At 47.5% G+C, this 22,331-nt stretch overlaps 3 protein-coding genes across 7 annotated transcripts; 2 read left to right on the top strand and 1 right to left on the bottom strand.

Annotated features, from left to right (window-relative positions):
• The first annotated feature begins 1,991 nt into the window (after window positions 1-1,991).
• On the top strand, window positions 1,992-3,691 carry LOC100281272 (FIP1). The gene is made up of 2 exons (NM_001154191.2): window positions 1,992-2,443; window positions 2,596-3,691. The coding sequence occupies exons 1-2, from the start codon at window positions 2,269-2,271 to the stop codon at window positions 3,090-3,092; spliced, it is 672 nt and encodes a 223-aa protein (NP_001147663.1). The 5' UTR covers window positions 1,992-2,268; the 3' UTR covers window positions 3,093-3,691.
• A 2,419-nt stretch (window positions 3,692-6,110) lies between these two features.
• On the top strand, window positions 6,111-8,043 carry LOC103641863 (uncharacterized). Of its 2 annotated transcripts, none has more exons than XM_035963200.1 (3): window positions 6,111-7,032; window positions 7,130-7,198; window positions 7,302-8,043. In XM_035963200.1, exons 1-3 carry the CDS (start codon window positions 6,777-6,779, stop codon window positions 7,760-7,762), a joined length of 786 nt encoding a protein of 261 aa, XP_035819093.1. In that variant the 5' UTR covers window positions 6,111-6,776; the 3' UTR covers window positions 7,763-8,043. The 2 variants fall into 2 exon arrangements, with proteins under 2 accessions (XP_035819093.1, NP_001288377.2); NM_001301448.2 differs by having other exon boundaries at window positions 6,806-7,032; window positions 7,127-7,198.
• Window positions 8,044-9,969: 1,926 nt separating this feature from the next.
• LOC103641862 (5'-3' exoribonuclease 4) lies at window positions 9,970-15,561 on the bottom strand. Of its 4 annotated transcripts, none has more exons than XM_020545959.2 (22): window positions 15,454-15,561; window positions 15,152-15,339; window positions 14,971-15,076; window positions 14,594-14,667; window positions 14,335-14,478; window positions 14,012-14,170; window positions 13,811-13,873; window positions 13,568-13,624; window positions 13,323-13,487; window positions 13,116-13,193; window positions 12,913-13,023; window positions 12,563-12,679; window positions 12,394-12,489; window positions 12,237-12,307; window positions 11,962-12,090; window positions 11,622-11,721; window positions 11,456-11,512; window positions 11,148-11,338; window positions 10,937-11,041; window positions 10,782-10,857; window positions 10,599-10,669; window positions 9,970-10,492 (listed from the first exon to the last, which is right to left on the bottom strand). In XM_020545959.2, the coding sequence occupies exons 2-22, from the start codon at window positions 15,332-15,334 to the stop codon at window positions 10,153-10,155; spliced, it is 2,493 nt and encodes an 830-aa protein (XP_020401548.1). In that variant the 5' UTR covers window positions 15,335-15,339; window positions 15,454-15,561; the 3' UTR covers window positions 9,970-10,152. The 4 variants fall into 4 exon arrangements, with proteins under 4 accessions (XP_020401548.1, XP_008663396.1, XP_008663397.1 ...); XM_008665174.3 differs by having other exon boundaries at window positions 14,012-14,131; window positions 15,454-15,560; XM_008665175.3 differs by having other exon boundaries at window positions 11,172-11,338; window positions 14,012-14,131; window positions 15,454-15,559.
• Window positions 15,562-22,331: the final 6,770 nt, after the last annotated feature.

Genomic DNA, 22,331 nt, shown 5'->3' with positions numbered 1-22,331 from the left:
GTTGATGATGTGTTCAGCTGTCGGTCCTGACCGTCCGCCACATGGTGGAGGCCCATCCTTTGATTGCGTGGCCATGTCATAAACTAGCATACTACACTGTTCCATTGCTTTCTGATCGTCAATTTGCGGTCTGAGAAACCCAACTGCCTTTGTATTTATAACTCCACACTGTCCCCCTTTTTTCTTATTACTCCGCTCCGTGAAGCAAAAGTCAAAGACGGACGATATGGTGATATTCAAAAGCTGGAGATTAAAAAATGCGGCGCTTTTCGCGAGACTGCTCTAGAGCCCACTACTTGAGTTCGCTGATTAGAAAACGGACCGTTTTTGTTTTCGAAACACAGTAAAACAGACGGCTAGTTTGGAAACTAGATCAAGAAAAATAAACTGTTTTCCTTCTCTAGAAACACGTTTCGTTCATATACTTTTACTGAAATCCAGGAGAGAATTTAGGGAGTTTGTTGGGGTCAGCCCCGGTAAAATTTATAAATCCTTTAGCAGGACACTTTTAAGGTTAAAGAAAAATTATATAGCATAACACACACACGGACGGACACGATCCTTTCGGCCCCGACACTAATAAAAGCACACTGACGAGACAGTGACGCTGTGTTGCATCCACGTTTTCCCAATATCCGCATCCTTATCCATCCATTCAGGCATTCGACGGTGGCGCTCGAGCACATAACATACACCCCCATTTCGCGCCCTTTTCCTGGCGCCACGACCACGACCGCGACCCTTTCGCGGCAACAGCTCTCGCTTGCGGCTGAACGCAGAACCGAATCGAAGACGATATCCGTTTTGACCTTCTGAAGCCCCAGCCGTGTCGACGCGCACAGTCGCGAAAAAGCTAAACATGACACAGGAACGATAAACAAATCCGAATCGGACGATGACCGATCGAGCTGGCGTACAATGCGGGATATCGCATCACCGCTGACAGCGCAAAAAAAAAATAAAGCGAAAGCCTGTCAACTTGTCGACAAGTATCGAGCGCGCACGCGGAAGCAGAGGAGATGCGTTATCACCGCCTGCGGTTTTATGATGATAGGAAATGACAGGGCAAGCCGCGAGCGGGCGATCAGGTCCGCCGGCGACAGGACCAACCCCACGACTCGGATCGGCGCTCCCAGCTGTCAATCTGGGCGAGCGATCGGCGGGGCGGATTTTCGCGCGCGGTCGCGGATATGACTCGGCGCCGCGTCGGACACGACGCTGACTCGGAGCCGCGGCGGCCGGGCGCCAGCCAAAGTGGGGGTAAAGCAAAAGAAAAGGAGAACTCAAAGAAAAGAACCACCTGCGTGCCTCATGCCCTCATCTCGTGCTGCGTGCGTTGCCAGTGACCGAACGTGTGTGACGGTGTCTTCCATACACGCGGAAGCAAAAAAAAAGAACCTTCTCCGTGGTCATCCAGAACGTAGTGGGGTGGGGCCGGCATGCCGCAATGGACCCTTCTATACTATACCTACCCTGTTTCCACCTCATCCCCGGCGTCAATTGAGGTCCTGCAACGTTGTACGTACGTGTACAACTAACTTATGAGTGGCAACGTTGATTTTTTCTTTAAGCGCGAACAGTTAGGTTGGTTTTGTCCCAAAAATATTAAGGTACATACATCCGAGTATCCGACGAGGCGACGACTATATCAGAGCCGGCCTTAATTAGAGGCCCGTCCCGAACTGCATGCATACACATGCACGTAACAGGGTTCGGTCGGTGGATATGAATATATACGGACCACGGCCTGCATGCATGCATGCGCGTGTGCGTGGATGCCACTCATGGATGGCACATGAACACAGAGTAGCAGCGGGCCCCTTGCACATGCTGGAGGAGTGCCATTACCCATTAGGTAGCCGTCCAACTGCACCTTGGAAATCTTCTTTTATCCTCCACTCCTCATGGCCTCATGGGGGATGATGACTGTTCCATTCAAAAGCGGCTTCGGCATCGGATAGACACCCAGCTTTTTGATGGCTGTGAACGTCAAAAAAAAAAATACTACTACATGTGTATACTATTGACAGGTTCCCCAGCTTATAAAGGACACCCTCATCTTCCCATTTGGAGCACGGAGCTCGAGCAGCCAGCGACGACAACCCACGCGCACACCAACCAACAAGCCACACCGGCCCACAGGCCACAGCTCACCAGCTAGGCTAGCAACCACCTCGATCGCAGAGGCAGAGGCCGCCGGAAGCTCAGCCGTGAATTCGGCAGGAAGGAAAGGAAAAAGTCTTGGGTGGTTTCAACAAGAGATAGAAGATGGAGAAGGCAGGGCAGCACGAGCATGTGATCGGCATCCCCGTGAACAACAGGGCGTTCGGTATCGAGGAGCCAGATTTCCCCAGCAATGGCCCCGCCAAGAACGCAGCCGCCGGCGCCGGGGGACGGCGCCGGGTGACCGGGGACAGGGTCGCCCAAGGCCTGAAAGAGCACGGTAAGTTCTTCTATCTCCGATCCAACCAAAACATTCGATGCTTCTACCGTGCATCCTTTGTCTGTCATCTTTCCAGCTGCCCATCCATCCGTGGATTGGCACCTCCTGTATCTCGAGAGACTGAACTGAACGTGCTCTTACCGTGTTTGCAGTGACGCTGGGCCCGAAGCTGTACGAGACCGTGAAGGGCAAGCTGTCGCTGGGGGCGAGGATCCTGCGGGCGGGCGGCGTGGGGAAGGTGTTCCGGCGCTGGTTCTCCTCCCCCGTCGGCGGGGGCGGCGAGCGGCTGCTCAGGGCGTCGCAGTGCTACCTGTCGACCACGGCCGGCCCGATCGCCGGCATGCTGTTCGTGTCCACCGAGAGGGTCGCGTTCCGGAGCGACCGCTCGCTGGCGCTGCCGCTGACGTCTCCGGCCGGCGGCGGCAGCGGCAGCGGCACGACGACGGTGCTGCGGGTGCCGTACAAGGTGTCCATCCCGCTGCGCAGGGTCGCGGCGGCCAGGCCGGGCCAGAACAGGGACCGGCCGGAGCACAAGTACGTGCAGGTCGTCACGCGCGACGGCTTCGACTTCTGGTTCATGGGCTTCGTCAGGTACCAGGCGTCCCTGCAGGAGCTGGAGAAGGCCGTCGCGCAGTCGCAGTCGCAATGACCTCAGGCGATCCGCCGGCCGGCCCGGCGATTGTTGTGCTCCTGTGTGGTCTGCTTCATCTGTGTGCATATGTAGTAGGGTTTCGGTTTTCTTGATGATGGATTATTGCTTGGCGTTTTTGGCATTGGAGCAAGTCCGGTATACATTATACAGGAGGAAAAAATGGGATATTAGATTGATTGCGTAATCGGTGATGCTGAGTAAATCTTCTACGGCGCCAGCGTAAAAGTGTCTCGGATGAGGTTTACATGTAACATGTGTCATGAAAACCACAAATGCTTGTGCGACGAACTAGATTGTGTGAACTGAACTCTGTTCCCATCTTTTACATCGAGGCAACCGCGCGTACTGATGAATGCTATACTATTTCTTATTGTAACCTGACTGCTGTGCTAAACTGAAGCACTCGTGCCGCGCGGAGAACTAATAGTACGAGTGAGGTTCAAGTTAATACAAGTGCCCTTTCAAGATTACCATGAAAATACAACAGAGAAGAGGGAAAGCTTCAGTATCAGCCTAGTGGTTTCGAGTTTCGGTTCCACAAAAGCTTAGAAACCCAACCAAAGAACTGTTTCAAACTATTGCCCGACTCTACCAATAAAATTCCACTAGTGAGAACCAAAAAATCTGAGTGTTCCACCAGTGAGAAGCCAAAATCTCACTAGCAGTCAACAGCAACACCCTCAATAACGGGGGGGGGGGGGGGGGGGGGGGGGGGGGGATGCCAGATCGCACATTCCCTTCACTTTCCTGCGACAGAGCCTGCACGACTATATACATATCTGGATAAAATTAATTACTAACATATGAAGAAGTCATAGAAGCATCGAGGGCGTAGATGTACGTGCTATCATGGGTTAGCAATACTCGGTTTGTTTTGATGTTTTCCATCCCAAGCCTAGATGACGTACCACCCAGTTCTCATCCGAGCGAATTTATCTGAGTATATTATATTTAGCCGACTTGTTCTCGGTTTGCTTTTCTCCTCCGAAACCACACCTACAAAACTAACACGCTAGATACTGATATATAGTATCCATCAACCGCTGTAAAAGAGTTTTTAGCAGTATTCTCGACAATTAAAAGTATGAAAAAATAGTATATGGATACTAGCTAGTAAAATGATAACCAGCCAGCATATCCTCTTGGATATTTCATACAGCCTACTTTTATAACTTTTTTATACAGCCTACTTTTATTATACAGCTTCTAGTCTCTCTTCCACTTTATTATACAGGCTGCTTTTATAACTATTTTTTATATTAAATTCGCTCTAGAATATTTGATACCCGTTTTGAACTAAAATGCGATAAATAAAACAGAACTGATGGAGCACTTGTGGAGGATCAAATGCAGGCGGCGCCCTGTCCCCCAATCCCCTGTGATCTACTACTGATCTTGCAGGTGGGACGTGCAACATTAATTGAGCAATCTATGATTAAGTTTCACGAGACGTTACACGATTTTTTTTTGGGCGGATGATTAGATTGCAATGTATGATTTCGACGAGAATTATAGCGGGTGCTTTTGTTTTTCTTTTGCCGTAGATTGCTTTTAAGCGGGACTCTCGGTCGGTACAGTACAGTAGAAACTGAAGCTGGGAACCTAATCAATAGCGCAACGGCAGGCATTGACAGCGAAGCAGCTGCAGCAGCCATGTTTAATTGGCTTGTGGGCATAAAGAAACGTGATGATGCCGCGCTTTGCATGTAGGCCTTTTGTTGCCGGTTCGTTTTCATCCTACATTGGAATTGGCTGGTGCGTGCGTGCCTTTGGAATCTGAACTGAAATACTTTAGTTGAATCGTATCATTTGGTATAGGCGTACGTTTTTAAGGTCCTTCATCACCAGAACAAAATTTTCTTCTTCGCCATGTTCGAAGCGAATAACTAGAGTAACACTGCGTCATTGGTTCCAGGAATCAAGGTACGTACACTTTGTAGCGGGGCATGGCCGTGCCCATTTCTTAGTCGTGCATGCGCCGAAAAACCGAAGCAGTTTGAGTTACATGAGATGTCAGGTTACTGCTAGCTACATCTGATTACGGGTCATCCAATCCGACCGAAAAACCCGGCCCGACCTGACCCGATCAATGCAACAGACGGGTATAAAAAATAATTTTTGACCCATAATAATTCACGGGTCGGGTACGAGCCGTGATTTTTGATCTAAACTCTGACCCAACTCGAAAAAACTCCACCCAAAACCAAAAAAATCCGACCTAACCCGACACGTCAAACCCAAACAGGGAGCCAAACAGGGAGCCACGGACCAAATTGACCCGACACTAGGCACAGGTCGGTTACAGACCGTGATAAATGACCCACGACATTTAAATAGGTCTAATAACTACTTGTGATACGGAGGATTGAACAGGAACATCACCTTTTAAAAAAAAAATCAGAACCGTGGACGTGGCACTGGTGGTGGCATTCCTCGCTTACTTGGAAGGACGGTATGGTCGGCCACGGCCAGAAACCACCCGGCGAGCCGGCAACATCTCCGTCTCCGCATCGACACGTATGGCACGGCGGGGATACGCCGATGGCGACGCTGAGAAACGAGAGGAGAGGAGGCCCATCCCCAGATCCGCTTCCGATACTCCTCCGTCCGACAACGCACTGTGCGCAGAACCACCGGGGGGGTGGGGGGGACACGCGCGTGGCGCGCCATGCCATTGCCATGCCCCCGCGGCGTCGGCGTTCAGCCCAGGAACGGCAAAGCTGCCGGCCTCCCGTCGCGTCGGCCCTTCCGGTTGCCGGGTTCATTGCGGTGCGGTGTACAAGGACGGCCCGGCAGGCAGCAGCCATGCGCGTGCCAACAGAACAGTGCCCGGACGGTTACGTGGTTACGTCGGTAGGCGGTCGGTCCGACTCGGCGCCGCGTCGGAGGTGACCGGGACGTCTGGACTCAGCGGGAGCACGCGCGCGTGGTGACTTCGACGGGGAGGAAAAGCTGTTGTCTTGCCGGATGCCGGGATCCTATTTCTCTCCAAAAGCTGGCCGTTTTACACGTTGGGCCGCTGGTCCCTAGTCACTACCCCCCGTCCACATCGCAGGCAGGCCACCACCTCCGTCCTCCTTCCTGCTTGTCTGCCGATCGCTTGCGGACGCGCCGGTCTTGGGAACAGCGTTCGCGGCGTGGCCTCCTCCATGCATGTGAGCATCCCCTGTCTACGTTTAGACACTCTCGACAGGCAGATGCAGCGCATGTTTAGCTTAACCCCTGATATCGTCCCGGTGCAATGCCTGAAGCTCTGCTCTAAACAAAACAGCAGCAGCGGTCCCGGGAGCCAAAAGCTCGGGCCCGGTGCGACTAGCGAGAATGTGCAGGCACATGGGGCGCTTCTCGGAAAGCGGCAGGCGCGGCGCGGGCGCCGGATCCCATAGAGAATTCCAGAATCATTTGCACCTGGCCATGGCCTCCACATGGACAGGACGCACAAGAATCGGGCGAGCAGTTTTCTGGTAGCTGCGATGCGACCAACCAGTTGGCCACGGGACCGGGTGTCTACGCTACGCCTGCTTTAAGCCGAACATGGACTGCGCCTTGCCTTTCTGAGCCGCTGGTGACTCGGCCGGCCCCGCCTGCTGACTCCGCAAATCCACTGCCTTTGCCAAAGCCGCTCCGCCCCAAAGGGTGTTCCAGTTCCACTTCCACCACCGCGGCCGCCGCGCCCTATAAATGGCCGCCATCGGCAGCTGCACTCCGGTACCAATCCCCGATTCCTTACACGCTAAGCCACGCAACGCAACGCAACTAGCCATGACGATGAAGTCCAGCAGCGGCGGCGGCCATGTCATCGGGGTCCCGGTCACCTCCAAGGCGCACGGGATAGAGGAGGTGTCCAGGGATCCGTCCTTCGGCAAGGGCGCCGGCGATCACCTCGCCGTCTCGTTGACGCACCCCAGCCCTTACGCGTCTTTCGGCTACAAGCACAGTGAGTCTCTCGTGCCATGCATGTGCATCATATATGAGATTAATAACTTCCGAGTTCACAGCATGCTTACTGACGTGCTTCTGTTCTGATGCAGCAGGCAGCAAAGGCCAGGTGACCCACTGGGTGAGCAAGCTGAGCAGAAGGGCGCAGGGCTTCAGAGAGCATGGTGAGTCGTCGTTAGTTAGCACTCCGTCCGTGATTACTTCTTCCTTCGTTCATTATCCAAAGGACCGCTAGCTGACGATGAGCACGCACGGTACGGTGTGCAGTGACCTTGGGGCCGAAGCTGTCGGAGACGGTGAAGGGGAAGCTGAGCCTGGGCGCGCGGATCCTGCAGGCCGGCGGGGTGGAGCGCGTGTTCCGCCAGGCCTTCTCCGCCGCCGACAAGGGCGAGCGGCTGCTCAAGGCGCTGCAGTGCTACATCTACACCACGGGCGGGCCCATCGCCGGCATGCTCTTCGTCTCCACCAGGAAGGTCGCCTTCCGCAGCGACCGCCCCATCACCGTCACCTCCCCCGGCGGCGGCGGCGACACGGCGCGGGTCACCTACAAGGTGGCCATCCCGCTGCGGAGGATCCGCAGGGTGCGGCCCAGCGAGAACGTCCACAGGCCCGAGGAGAAGTACATCCACGTCTCCACCGTCGACGGCTTCGAGTTCTGGTTCATGGGCTTCGTCAGCTACCAGAGGTCGTGCAAGTACATGCAGCAGGCCGTCTCGGAGATGCGATGACCGGTGTCTGTATCGCTGCCCCCTGTCGGAACGATGTGAAGTGACTAGGATGTTATGGGTCTCGCTTCGCCATCTTTTGTCGCCAAGCAGCCGTAGCTAAAAAGATTGCCCTGTCTTTAATTTTGGATCGGTGCAATTGTGTTCCTTCCGCGTACGAATTTGGACCAGCATCTCTGTTGTTCCCAAAGTGGTTGCTCTCGATCTACTAGTACACATGGACCGAAAAAATTAACCATTTGTGCATCTTTGTTGAATGCAACAGTTCTATGTGTTTCTGATTAGTTTATTTCTCTCTACCAGTAGTAGGTAAGCGTCAAAACATAAATAATGCAAAATACAATTTGACTTGTGCTGTGTTATTTTTAATATCTTTTACAAATTAAAATCAAGTGACCAATACCCCTCCTGTCAGGGACGGACCTACATACAAGCAAGTGTATTCAATTAAATACTCGTTATTTTTGGCAAAAATATTATGTATACATGTATATAAAATATTATAAAAAGTATAAACTCATACTATTTTACAATTATTTTGTCTAAACTTTAATTCTCGCCCTATTCATTTCTCTATCGTGCAACCCATTAAACAATACAATAGTGTAATTTTAGATTGTCAAAAAAATTATATTATACTAAAATTTCGAATATCCATGCTTCAAATCCTAAACCTGCCAGTGCCTCCTGTCCCCTTGCTGAAAGCTTCGCTAACATCTTCCGCTAGTCCAGTAAGGAGTCACGATGTCCTCAAGAGCTAGGATTGAGACCCTCATCTGACAGCCAACATGGAACAACAGCAGAAGACACACACCACGATGTGAGGCCACCAACATCTCGCTAAACGGTCAGGCGTCCAAATCCTATTCTAAATGGCCAACCGGCAGAAAAAATTTCATTACGGCGAGGCCCAATTGTTTTAGATGATCCACACAATAGTCCTTTTTAACATGGACCTTTGACACACTTCTCCTAAGAATATATGTTTAGCTAAACTTAAAAAACGATTTTTCGAGAATGTTGGTCCTTGTTCTTTTAGATGATCCACACAATAGTCCTTTTAACATGGACCTTTGACACACTTCTCCTAAGAATATATGTTTAGTTAAACTTAAAAAACAATTTTTCGAGAATGTTGGTCCTTATTCTCGAATGTTATATATCAAGAACAAAACAACACAATTGTTAATGATTAAATACGTTCGTCCTTCGAAACATCATCTCATTTTGGATATAATAATCTTCAGACGAAAATCATGAATGATGTACCTTCGTTGTCTTGGTAAATAAATAAATATAAATGAAGAAACATGAAATACATAAGAAGAATGTAAATAATGACAATATAACAGTAGATTATTTACATTCTTATTTTATTTCATAAACATGAGTAAATGTTCACAATATTTATATTTCATTGATACCTTCGGCTTGACAGAAGGTGAGAATGTGAGTGATGCAGGAGCGATTACAATGCAGCGTGAACAGTACGGTGTTACTGTTCATCTATTTATAGGCGCGGGACGCAGCCCGTGCAAAATTATATTCATGTCCCGATATTTATTGTTAATAATTAAGCAAGCTATCAAGGACTAAGTAGTCTTTTCTGTTTTAGGTCGGTTCCATCTTTCACCATCGTTATCATGCTAAGCTGAAGGTCCTTCAGCCACAACTTCGACGCTCGTTCACTCTTCCTTCAGACCGCACCTTCATATCACGCACATCTTCATCTCAAAGCCGAAACATCCTATAACAGTTCTTGTTATACTGAAAAACATATTAATTAAGTTTTTGAGGACCGTTGAAAGAGAAAGGTCCCCAACACGAGTGTGCACGTATTTATGATTGAGGTAGTAGGTTACAACTAATTCATGATTTTTTTGATAGAGTCCTCAATACATAGTTTGTAGGCAAAAATTTAGTGAGAAATGGAGTTGCTGTAAGGAGTCATGTTGCCCCCAAGAGCTAGGATTGGAGCCCTCAACTGCCTGCTAGCATGGAGCAGCGGTCTCGTCAAACTCGCCAAACGGTTAGCCGTCCAAATCCTATTCTGAATGGCCAACCAGCAAAAAAAAAACATTTTGGCGGGACTTATTAGTTCTTGCAAATGATCCACATAATGGTCTTTTTTTTTACCTGGACCTTCGAGAGACTTCTCCCAACAATATTTTTTAGTTAAACTTAAAAAAATGGTTTTTCGAGAACCGAGGTATGCACGTATTTTAGGATTGAGGCAGTATGTTACAACTAATTCATGATTTTTCACGTTAAAAAACAGAGGACATCCTTTTAGAGAAAAGAAACGTAGAAGCTATATATACAGTCGGCACACGGGCACAGAATATACACGGTGGGATGAGATCACCAAGCTATTTGATTCCTGAGCTAGTTTCCTACCAACCACGTGGCTGCACAATCCCGCCATGGCCGGCGCCTCCGCTTCGGCTGCCGTCCCCGGCGGTCCACGGCGCACTTCCAAGCGGCCGGAAACTGTACGCACCGCCGCCGTCGAAGCTGCTGCTGCTTCCTCGGCTTTGTGCCATGGCCGCCCGCTGGAAACCACCCCCTCTCCTGTAGCTGTAGCTGCTGCTCTTCCATTGCGTCTCGGCGGCGGCGGCGGCGGCAAGGGCGTTCCCTCTCCCCCGCCCGATCCAGCCCGTGCCGGCGTTCTTGTGCTCTTCCCGCGGCGACGCCGGCGTGCTCGGCTTCCACACGGTGTCCGGCCTCTGAACGCTGCAAGTTGCACCTCCCCCGTCAGGATTCAGGAACGAGAACGGCATCTTGGTCATGTCAGGCAATAGCAATATCTATAGAAATTGAAGATGGCATTTGAGTCTACATGCGCGGCGGCCTTGATCCCGGGTACGTGTGCCAGAGTGGCCTCTTGGAGATGTCAGCTCCCGTAACAGTCTGCATGGCAATCATAGTAATCCGTGAGAGTGTCCCAAAGACCATGATCGGTCTGTGAATAAACTGGAACAATAAGCAGCTTAATATGCACTGTAGGTGTTCGTGAATCCACCTTGTCAGGAACTCTGACATTGCCAAGCAGTCTTGGAACTGGGTTCGCCGCCTCAGGGTTGAAGAACATACCTGATCTGAGACATGAACACCCAGAACGTATAACTAATGCTTCAACCTGTCGCCCCAAGACACAGTGAGAGCAAACGTACATACATTGTCTGATCACTCGTTATGTCCTGCAGGTTTGGTGTGGGTGAGGGGAAGAAACCGTCGCAGAAGCCATCATTGTAAGCAGGCGCTATCCACCCTCCAATTCCACTGTTAAAAAAAATTGATTGAGACCACCTAACCGAACAAAAATACCAACTTAGAAAATAAATAAATAAATAAATAATAAAAACAACGCGTTGGTACTAATTTACACCATCTCAGTTCAGACTTTGTGCACCTCGTAGCTGAATCTATCGGAAGCTTCTGCATCGAACAGTGCGATGCTTGTTCAGTAACCTCGTTGTGTGGCAGAGAGCTTGAGCCTCCATTGTGTGGCACAGAGTTCGAGCTCCTGTGCAGAAACACCTTCTCTTTCCTAGTGGTATTCCGTCTCGATTCAAGGGTCTACAATTCCAGTAACAAGCCAAAGGGAAAACTTTTACCTATGGCTATAGCTTCATGCAACGGCAGTAAGATTTAGCGTAACACGAGCACAGATGACAAGCGATCGATTGCTTTTACCGTGAGCTTTCTATCTACCATTTCGCTGGCCGAAAGCCGCAGTTCCTCAGAGATGCCCTGAAACAATTTGAGAATCAGCACCGCCACTTGATCACTATGCATGGACTGGAAAGTATCAGTTGGTTCAGTTCATCGATTCATCGTACACAGGATATAGTAAGCTCACCCTCCACAAGAAATATTTCCCATCCTTGGCATGCACCAACCTCGGGTAGTAAAAAGGGGTGTCCCTTTTTTTCTCGTAACATTTTGGGAGAGCACCCCAGCTGCACAAGGAGGGGGGGTGGGTTTGAAACTATCAACTCTTTACATCATAAAATCCTAGTAAGGGCTTGTTCGGTTAGCTCTCAATCCATGTTGATTGAGTGAGATTGGATGGGTTTAAATCCCAAGCAAGTCAAAGTTCTTCAAAAAAATTTCTAATCTCATCCAATCTATTGGATTGGATATAATGGGAATAACCGAACAAGTAACATGCATGCCAGCAGTAAGAACAATGGACGTGCCTTTGCATCGGTAAAACTGCCATAAGCTGATCGAATGGTCGTAATGGTTTGTCCACAGTGAAAGATATCTCGATCCTAGATAGACCTTTGAGATCAGATACGAAAGGAGCAACATAGAACGGGTAGTACCTGCAAAAAGTTGTAAAGCAGGTAAGACGTGGTAGAACAGAAGCATTTAATTTGTTTGGAGAAAAATGAAGCGTTTGTGCATGAGAATGAGATAGATAGGAATAGGATCCATAACCATGAATAAGCGTATGTGCATTTTATTTTACCAGCTCCATGATGGAACGTCTGCGAAATAGCATTGAAGCACCCAACAAAGTCCTTCTAAGTACTTTTGCGCCTGAATTCAAAGGGAGGAGAGGGGAAGAAATTAAAGGAGGGCGGATTATGGCAGATATAAAATGCCAGTTCTGCAGCTTCCCTAACCATGTCGTTCTGCAGCTTCCCAATTTCACTAGAAGTTTTGGCACCGAAATGCTCCCTGAAGAACCGAGACTTCCATCCTGGTAAGCCTAGTCTTATCTGCAATAGACATTTAAAGAATTGTAGCTGGGCCACAGTAGAAATATTTATCCAGCAGAAGGGCATCACTAACACTGTCATATGGGTTTTCTTCATTAAAAAGGAGATCATCTAATTTTTGTCTCAGTTCTGGTCTTTCGCTTTCTGGAGCTTCACGCAACATTTCATGATATGTCTCCAGCAACGAATCCTACAGGACAGAAACAAATACACTGAGAATGACAATAAATTCCACCTTGCAGCTTAGGGCTGGTAATGGATCACGATTCAAATGTTTAGGGTTGATTTGAGGCATTAATTAATTTTAGTTAATAAAATGAATAGAAATAAAGCTCGATCCAAATAATCCGATCCTTGAATTTTATAGCGTAAAATTTACCCCCTACTTGCAGCACAACACTATTGACTAGAGCGTCAACGTACCTGTTTCAGATCATATCTTTTGAGGAAAATTTTATCTTCATACATGGAGAGTTCATGAAAAAATGTTTCCAGCCTTGAGACTTCCAGATATGCACCATACTTATCTTTGACCTGTTTTCAGTGTCAACGAACCTAGGTCACCGGGTAATTCAATGGGTAATCATTGATGAAATAAAAGACTAGAGCTGGAATTCTTCAGGTACTTTGTCTGTGTTGGTAATATACCCTCCCATTTTGTTGAAGGTTGTTTTGTACACTTCGATGAGAAGATCAACCGCACCCTGTTAGATGGAATAGATGAGAGAAACATCTATGCTTTTATTTTCAGAGTAATGAACAAAGCAAAAAGGCATATGTAGTGATAACAAAGTTAACTTTCTACTACGCTATTACAATAGTCTAAAGGTTACCTCTTGCGTCTTAAGTGACGGAATATGTGGGATGAAATCGTTTCCCATAAGGAAACAAATAAAGATGAAGTCATCTATTAGCCTCTCAATATCAGTCTCGCAGACTGGGTCCAGTATCTTGAATTCAATCTCCAAGTACTCTCTCAGAACCCACATGTTCAAAAACTGGAAATTAAGATGGCACTGTTAGTGTATCAAAATGAGGAAATGAGTGGCATTATCTGGAGTTGGGAGGTGAGCAGGACCAGAAATGATTTCTTCGGATTCCCTTCCGTTTCTTCCTGATTTTGGTAGAGCACATCCTGTTGAAGTTAAACAGAGGAGCGGTGCATACCATTATAAAGTGCTGGAGTTACTCTGACAGGTAAAACTTTACACAAATCCTGGCCAAGTTAGTAGTATAGACAGAGGAGCGGTGCATACCATTATCAAGCATGTGATGCAATATGTTTAAGCATGACATTAACATTGACGAGGGATTAACAGACCTCACGCAGAATAGAGAAGTAGACTTCGTGAGATGCCAAAGCAAGCATTATCAGATCCGCATCCTGCAATGATTCTTCACAGTTAATCCCCAGTACAGATAGCTAGGCATGATGAAAACTGGATCAGTGATACACAACATTATTAGAAATGATGAGATCATCAAGAAAACCGATTAATATATATATATATATGTTCCCTACATGCCCAAACAAGCAGTGTCGAGTGTTGGGATCATAGCCTTCCATGCTGCATTGCGCACGGATGAAAGACATGATCTTGTGCTCTCCTTCTCCAGGAACACTCGCATCAGAGAGTATTACCTTCAGAACAGATATGTTAAACTTGTCAGCAACATCCACCTGGTAGATTCAGCAAGTCAATGTTTGTCAATACTTTATAGACCCTGCAGTTAGATTCAGCATGTATGTCTAATGGTTGAAGCTGAAATGAACATGAACTTCCCTTTAAGAAGAGAGAGAGAGAGAAGAACATAAATTGCATTTAGTAAAGCACAGGAGCAAACCATGATGTCTCTCCACCAGGGGTCACTGTTAAATCTGGCACGGATGTAGTACTCGAGGGCTTCTGATACCTTCTCCATGAACTCAGTACCTGGGCTGATGACATTGGGGTCAGAAACTTCGGAAATCTCTCGCGGTGGTTCCTCCTGCAAATCGAAGCATGGACGCATTTTTCGGCTGTTTCAGACATCACACTGTCAATGTAGAAAAAAATCATATGCAATTATTTCATTGACGAGAGAATCTGATATTTGTCATTACAGCAAGTCTTTCCATGGCGGAGTGGAAACGTCCCCTTCGTATTCGGTTCATTTTGGCAAAAGGAGCAACGCCGTCTGCAGATGGAACAGATAGGGAAGTGCATGCATGTGTAACTAAGTTGCTCAAATAACTGAAGGTAACAAACATCATCCTTAACACTTGTTGCTGGTTGTTAATGTACACCGCGGTAATAGAATAAACTCATTCCTCATATTATTAGTTACTAATTATTAGTATATAAGAAATGAAATGATGATGGATCAACTCATTTCATTCCATTTCACAAACCAAATAAAAAAAGTGAGAGGTGAGAATTTGTTCCTCAAACCAAACACGGAATTCAGTTCAGTTTGATGTGTAACAATCTATGCACGAACCTACTGCCAAGTACAGCAGACTTGTTGGCCTGACGATGCGGAACAAGCGGTCCATGTACTCGAACATGGACTCGAACACCTCATTGGCCGTCGTCGGAGGGCGCACCTGCAACGGTGTGTCAGTCAGTCAACACATACATTTATACCGTCCAGATTCGCATGGATTGAGGTGTGTGGATACATCTATGTCTGCATGCGTTAGCTGGTCCTGTGGGTGGAAGCAGCAATGGATGATGCAATTCATGTCGAGGTAGAGGTTGTCGTAGATGATGCCATCAGGGCACTCCTCTGGTTCGTCCTTCACAGGGGAGATGATGCTTGGGTACTTGCTGACGACCCATTTGTAGAAAGATGGTATTCCCATAGCAGCTGCGGCAATCGAGGAAGGAGAAGGCAGCAGGTGAAACCATGAAGCAGGAAGAGGATGGGGAGCCAGCAATGGAGGTTTCTAAAGGAAACGTCACACAGCCTCGGGCTACCTACCTTTTACTTCCCCTGTAAGCTTTCTCCATCTCCCCCACAGTCAACAGTATTCAGCTATCAATCAGGTTAACGACATGAAAGTTTTTGTGATTAGGAATGAGAGACTTTTGACAAAGCTATCGATGCCATTCATACTGCCTTTTATATAAAAAAAGGCAGACGGGTAAATGGAGTGACACTTCTCTAGCAAGCTGCGTAAAAGTCCCTTTAAAGTTTAAAGTATTGTTTTGTATTGTAGATTATATTGTTTGCAGAGTAAAGTTTGAAATATGAGTGAGATAGAGAGTGGACATGGAGTTTGTTGGAGATAGTTTTATACAGAATAGTCCATGAACTCTGCTGCGGCCTGGGTAAGGATTTCCCATGCCATTCATTTTACTTACTATTTTGGTCTATGCTATAACCATCTTGGTTAAAAGAATTCAACAACGTAGATTTGATGTCCCAACAATGCTTCAACACCTCGATTAAATCTAAATTCATCTTTCTGTCTTTCTGATGAAGCATATGGCTGGTTTAATGCTTTAGCACCTTGATTAAAGACCAATTTTTTCAAACAAGGGAGGCCAAAATACAGGCCCTGTCATTTTGTCTTATTAATTAGGTATCCAGTGGGTTTAATGTGTCGTCATGATAATCCAAGTTACCCCACCCCCACCCACTATCCACTATCCAGATTCCACCCCCTCTTTCTCAACGCAATCCAATCATCTATATTTTTATTAGTAGAGTAAGATACACTACTGATCCTCAAAATTTAACTAGAGGTGAAAACGGGTAGGGTACCCGAAATGGGTACGAGATACGGATACTGATTCAGAACAATTTTTTGATACGAGTACGAGTATTTTTTCACCTGGGACGGATACAGGTAGTATCCGGATAAAAATTCATCAGATATGGAACGGATACTGGACGATCAATACCTACATACCCGGCTGTCGGGTACCCGATATCATTTCCGTGGTCCAGCCCCAGCTTATCTGCCGATTTGCGTAACTGCGTTTGCCAAGCCCATATGTTGTGGGCCGTGACCGAGGCCTGAGGCTAATGCCCAATGGATGGGGCAATGGAGATTGGAGATTTGAAGCATGCTGCGTGCAGTCCAGATCTCCGGTAGGCTACTAGGCCGAATAAAAGCCGGCGATAAACGATTATTATATGGGTCGTCGTCGTCACATATGGTGATGGTGGTAGATTAGTTGGGGAGGAGGCCGCCATAGAAGGCCGTGACGTCACCCTGCGTTGCCGTACTGATCTGCTTCGCCATTGCCGTCGCGAAGGCGAAGAAGTTGCTGCCGGCGCCAACGAGGAAGCAGGAAACCAACAACACAGCTTGCACACCGCGCGCTGGCCAAGGATTATAAAACCAGTGGAAACCGGCGATAAACCTCTCACAGTTTAACGAAACCACTGGTGGCCAGTAACAGTTTACCATCGTTTTTTAAATTCAGTCTAAATTTTAAAATTTTAAAAAAATTTATAAAAATAATATGATAAAAAACTATATATTTTAATCAGTAATTTGGTATATAAGATATTTAAATTTAAATCAGTTTAGCCTATAAAATGTTGAATAATTAGACAAATTCTATATTAAATTCTGAATATAAATCATGACCAAATCAGAAGAACTGAAGTAAAAAGTTAAATCAGATGATGCGAACTGATTAGACATACTGATAGATGGCGCGCGCCGGAATCAGCAGGGTCGACGACGTCGAAGCAGCGAAGTCAGCACAGTCGACGAGGTCAGAAGATCACGAGCAGTCGCGTGAGGACGCTTCCCAAAAACCTTATTCACTCTCTCCCGGTGTAGGATCTAGAAGGCGAAGGGTTCCAGAGACCTGCTCTCCTGATCGCAGTTGCACCTCTGCGGTCGGGATGAAGAGAACTAGAAGGCGGCTCAGCTGTGAAGAGAGGCGAAAACAAAAACTAGGATGATATGGATGCTAGCTGCCAGGCTCCTTTTATAGGACCGAGTCCGCGACCAGATAGCTAACTCCGATCTTATCCGCCCACGAGAATCTCGCGTTCAGTTTAGATTTTATAGCGATCGGTTAGGATTCTAAACGTAACAGCCAAGTAACCAAAAATTCAAACGGCAAAAGGAAGCCGCGCCCCCGCAAGGCGAGGGGCCGAATTTCGGCGGACCATTCACGCGCATGTCGTGCGCCCGCGCCCTCCACCCCGCCCCGGCCAGGCGAGGCGAGGCGGGTGGCTCTCCACACTCTCTCCTCTCATCCATGACTTGATGAGTGAGTGTGGCTTCCATATTTAAGCTAGCTCTACTCCACTAGAACTAGCAATATGGTGCTATTGGTTCCACCTATTCCCTAGCCATACACTTATATGGGCTTTTGAGATTTTCATAGGATTTATTTGAATTTCTCAATTGGGCCTAGCCCATAAATCCTAACAATCCCCCACCAGATCTCAAATGCCCATCTGCAGTTTTCGCACTGTTCACTGTTGTTTAATATACTAGTTTTTCAACAGAGACTGTTAAGTTGAACTTCCGCCTAGAACTCCAAGCTACACCAACCCACAACTTGGACAATGGACTATGCCTTGAATTACAAGTTTTGCGTGAATGTGTTTCACTTGAAGTCATGACCAGTACTTGGCTACCAGTAGTCCCCTTCTCGGGTGGAGCATATACGTCGTACTTCAAGGTCTCTTCATGAGTTTACTATAGATCACCCAGATCTCATAAACTGCGACGTTAGACAGTCTAACTCATATAGGTGTGTTCTTTCAAGAATGTTCTGTAGGACAACATCTTTGCTAATACAAGCCAATAGAACACATTAAGGCACAAAGCCAACCTGCCTTACAACATTTGAGAGTATTGCATCTTTTCTTAGAGAGGATCAAAAGTTACTCTCCTCAGTTCACCAATGGCTTGTTCTTCCCAGGACCTAATTCACTGGATCTCCGATCACATAGACTGGGTTTCCACCATGGCAACTTTATTCGGGTCTCATACCCATCTCTCTCGATGCGATTTCTATCACATTACGTGGTAGTCCCTTGGTAAAAGGATCTGCCATATTTTTATCTGTTGAAATATAAGTCACACTTATAACTTCGGAGTTTCTCAACTTTCTGACATACTTCAATCGTCTTTTGACATGTCTTGATGACTTTCCATTATCCTTAGAACTCGTCACTTTAGCAATCACTGTCTGATTGTCACAGTTCATAAGGATAGCTGGTATTGGTTTCTCAACCACCGGCAAGTCTATCAAGAGTTCACGCAACCATTCTGCCTCAACGGTTGCTGTGTCAAGTGCAGCTAGCTCGGCTTCCATGGTTGACCTCGTCAAAATGGTCTGCTTGCATGACCTCCATGATACCGCACCTCCACCAATAGTAAAGACATAACCACTGGTGGCATAAAGCTCGTCTGCATCAGATATCCAGTTCGAATCACTATATCCTTCAAGTACTGCATGCTGACCAGAATAGTGAATTCCATAACTCATTGTACCTTGCAGGTAGCGCATAACCCGCCCAAGTGCATGCCAATGATCAGTCCTGGGGTTTGACATGAACCTACTCAATTTGCTCATAGCAAACGAGATATCGGGCCTTGTTGCACCAGCAAGATACATGAGTGAACCGACAATCTGAGAGTATCTCAATTGGTCTAAACCAATTCTCTTGTTCTTTCGCAGTGTCACATTGGGATCATAAGGTGTTGGAGAAGGTTTGCACTCAGAGAAGCCAAATCGCTTCAAAACCTTTTCAACATAGTGAGATTGCGAGAGAGTAATCCCACCATCTGCCTTAATTAGCTTGATGTTTAGAATCACATTAGCTTCTCCCAGATCTTTCATATCAAAACTCTTTGATAGAAAAGACTTGACTTCATTGATCACATCAATGTTTGTGCCAAATATCAATATATCATCAACATATAAGCACAATATAACTCCTTCGCCCCCACCACAGCGATAATATACACACCTATCTGCCTCATTAATGGCAAAGCATGCAGACGTTAGGGTCGTGTCAAACTTCTCATGCCGCTGCTTTGGTGCTTGCTTCAGACCATACAAAGATTTCAATAACTTGCACACCTTGCTTTTTTGACCTTTTACTACAAATCCATCAGGTTGTTCCATATAGATTTCCTCGTCCAGCTCTCCATTAAGAAAAGCTGTCTTTACATCCATCTGATGAACAAGGAGACCATACGAGGCAGCCAAAGAAAGTAGTACTTGAATAGTGGTCATTCTAGCAACAGGTGAGTAAGTATCAAAGAAGTCTTCTCCTTCTTTCTGAGTATAGCCTTTAGCCACAAGCCTAGCCTTGTACTTTTCAATTGTACCATCAGGCTTGAGCTTCTTTTTAAACACCCACTTACAACCCACAGGTTTGCATCCATAGGGTCGATCAGTGTTTCCCACATACCATTTGAAAGAATAGAGTCCATCTCATTATGAACTGCTTCTTTCCAATCATCTGCATCTGGAGATGCAAATGCTTCTACAATGGTAGTAGGAGTATCGTTGTAACGCCCTGAATTTGGGGGTAGCATTTTTTCTTTTCACTCACCAAATTCGGGCGTTACTCTCTTTTCTCTTCCCGTTTCGCTTCCTTATTCCCAATTTCAAACCAGTATAGTGACAGGTGTCGCATCATGTATAAACAAAACCTAAATGTCATGGGTGTTGCATCATGCCGACGCGCATTTCTTTGTCTGATGTCGCGTGTTCGTCTCATTCCGTTTTGGTTTTCGATTCACGATTGGAGTCCGTTTAATGGTCGTGCGTGTCGTGGGTTTCGATCCGCAATGCGACCCAGTCCAGCCCAGCCTAGCCCGGTCTGGCCTGGTCCGACCCGCGCGCCCCTAGTGCCCCTGCCCACCCCATGCGCGCCCCTCCCCTCCCCCGGATCCATTTGCCTCATTTGACTTCTCCCGCGCAGCAACCTCTCTCTCTCCCATCTCTCTCTATCTCCCGTGTTGCCCTAGGTTTTGGAGACGGTGATCGCCGAAGTTGGATCCCCGAGGTGAGCTCCCCTCCCCTCCCTACTCTCTCTCCCTCACCCTCCCCTTCTCTTCCCTGCGCGCGCCCTCCCCTTCTCTCCCCTACGCGCGCGCCCTTGCGGCCCCGGTGCGGCTCGCCCCTGCTCGCCCTGGCGGTGGCCCGCCCCTGCCCCCCTCGGCGCGGCGGCCTTCGGCCCTGGCGACGCGACCCCGCCCCTGCTCCCTCCCCGCGGCGGTGCGGCCCGCTGAAAGCTATCTTGTGGTTTTGGTGTTTGGATGACAACTCAATTAAAGGACTAACAAGTGTGCCGAGTGTTGAACAGGTGCTTAATGTAAAGCTAACAGGGTTCAACACAAGTGAACAGTGTGATGGTCCAAGGACTAGATTATGGATACATAATGGACATCACAAGTAAGATGGACATTGCATAAAGTGAGACTCAGGTGCGTAGCTCGGAGACAACTGATCAAGCTAAGGACAGAGGCAAGAAAAGCTTCGAGGTACCAAGTGCACGGGAGAAGGTCAAAGAGGCTGAGGAACCCAAAGCCAAGGGTGAAGAAGAAGGCTTGCGAAGTCAAGGGTGATCAAGTTGAGAACAGCTACGGCACATCAAGGATCACTACATAAGGACGTGACTTACAACCAATGAGGAAATGTCTATAGTTATGTGGTGTAAGTCATAAGGCTCAAGACCAAGCTCTAAGAAGGAGATCAAGGTTACTAGAAGAAGAAGCAGTGTCAAAACCAGAACTGGAAGCAGCCCAAAAAGAGCTAAGTGCACCTTGACTTTTAGTTTGGGTTGTTCCTATGTTTGGAGATGTTCTATGTGACCTTTGCAGGATGTTGGAGCTAAGAAATGTCAACCTAGATCAAGTCAAGCTGACTTGATGATTTATGAGTCCAACATCAAAGCTCAAGCATGTCAAATGCTATAGATGTAAAAATCAAAGAGAATGTATGTTTCTAGACTTAGTACATTGGTTTTTGTGTACTAACATATTTGTCTAAGTGTTAGAAACAGAGAAAAGAAGAAAAGAAAAGAGATGAAAAATGCTTGGCTGTGTACAGCCAAGACTCAGCTCAGTCTGGCACACCGGACTGTCCGGTGGTGCACCGGACAGTGTCCGGTGCGCCAGGCTGAACTCTGGTGAACAGGCCACTCTCGGGAGAAGCCGACGGCGTACGACTATAATTCACCGGACTGTCCGGTGGTGCACCGGACTGTCCAGTGAGCCAACGGTCGGCTGGGCCAACGGTCGGCCGCGTAATCCGCGCGTGACGCGTGGCCGAGCCAACGGTCAGATGGAGGCACCGGACTGTCCGGTGTGCACCAGACAGTGTTCGGTGCGCCAACGGCTCCAGGACTGCAATGGTCAACTGCTCCATTTCTGGAAGGAAATCAGGCACCGGACAATGTCCGGTGGTGCACCGGACTGTCCGGTGCACCACCCGGCAGAAGGCAAGATTTGCCTTCCTGGATTGCTCCAACAGCTCCTAGGCCCCTTGTGCCTATAAAAGGGACCCCTAGGCGCCTCAAGCAATGTATATGTGCAGCCAACAAGTGTAGACATCACTCGAATCAATTCTCACTCTCCCTCTTGTGTGTATCTCTCTAGTTTATGTCGAAGGCAAAGCTATAAGCCTTTAGAGAGTGGAGAAGTGCTGCTAAGAGAAAGAGCAAGGTCTTGAGTGTATCGTTACTCTGCCGAGGTGCTGTCAAGAAGTTTGTAAGCAGCCGCGATTTTGTTGTAACCCAACTCAATATAGTGAAAGGCTCTATCTTCATACTGACAGATCTGAGCAAACGGAGGAAGGAGTTGAAACAGACTCCAAGCCCAGGTGTGGCTAACTCCAACGAGGACTAGGCAAGCATTTCAGGCT

Source organism: Zea mays, chromosome 10 (genome assembly GCF_902167145.1).
Source record: "Zea mays cultivar B73 chromosome 10, Zm-B73-REFERENCE-NAM-5.0, whole genome shotgun sequence".
Classification (NCBI taxonomy): Eukaryota; Viridiplantae; Streptophyta; class Magnoliopsida; order Poales; family Poaceae; genus Zea; species Zea mays.
This window is presented reverse-complemented; position numbering and strand designations above follow the sequence as displayed.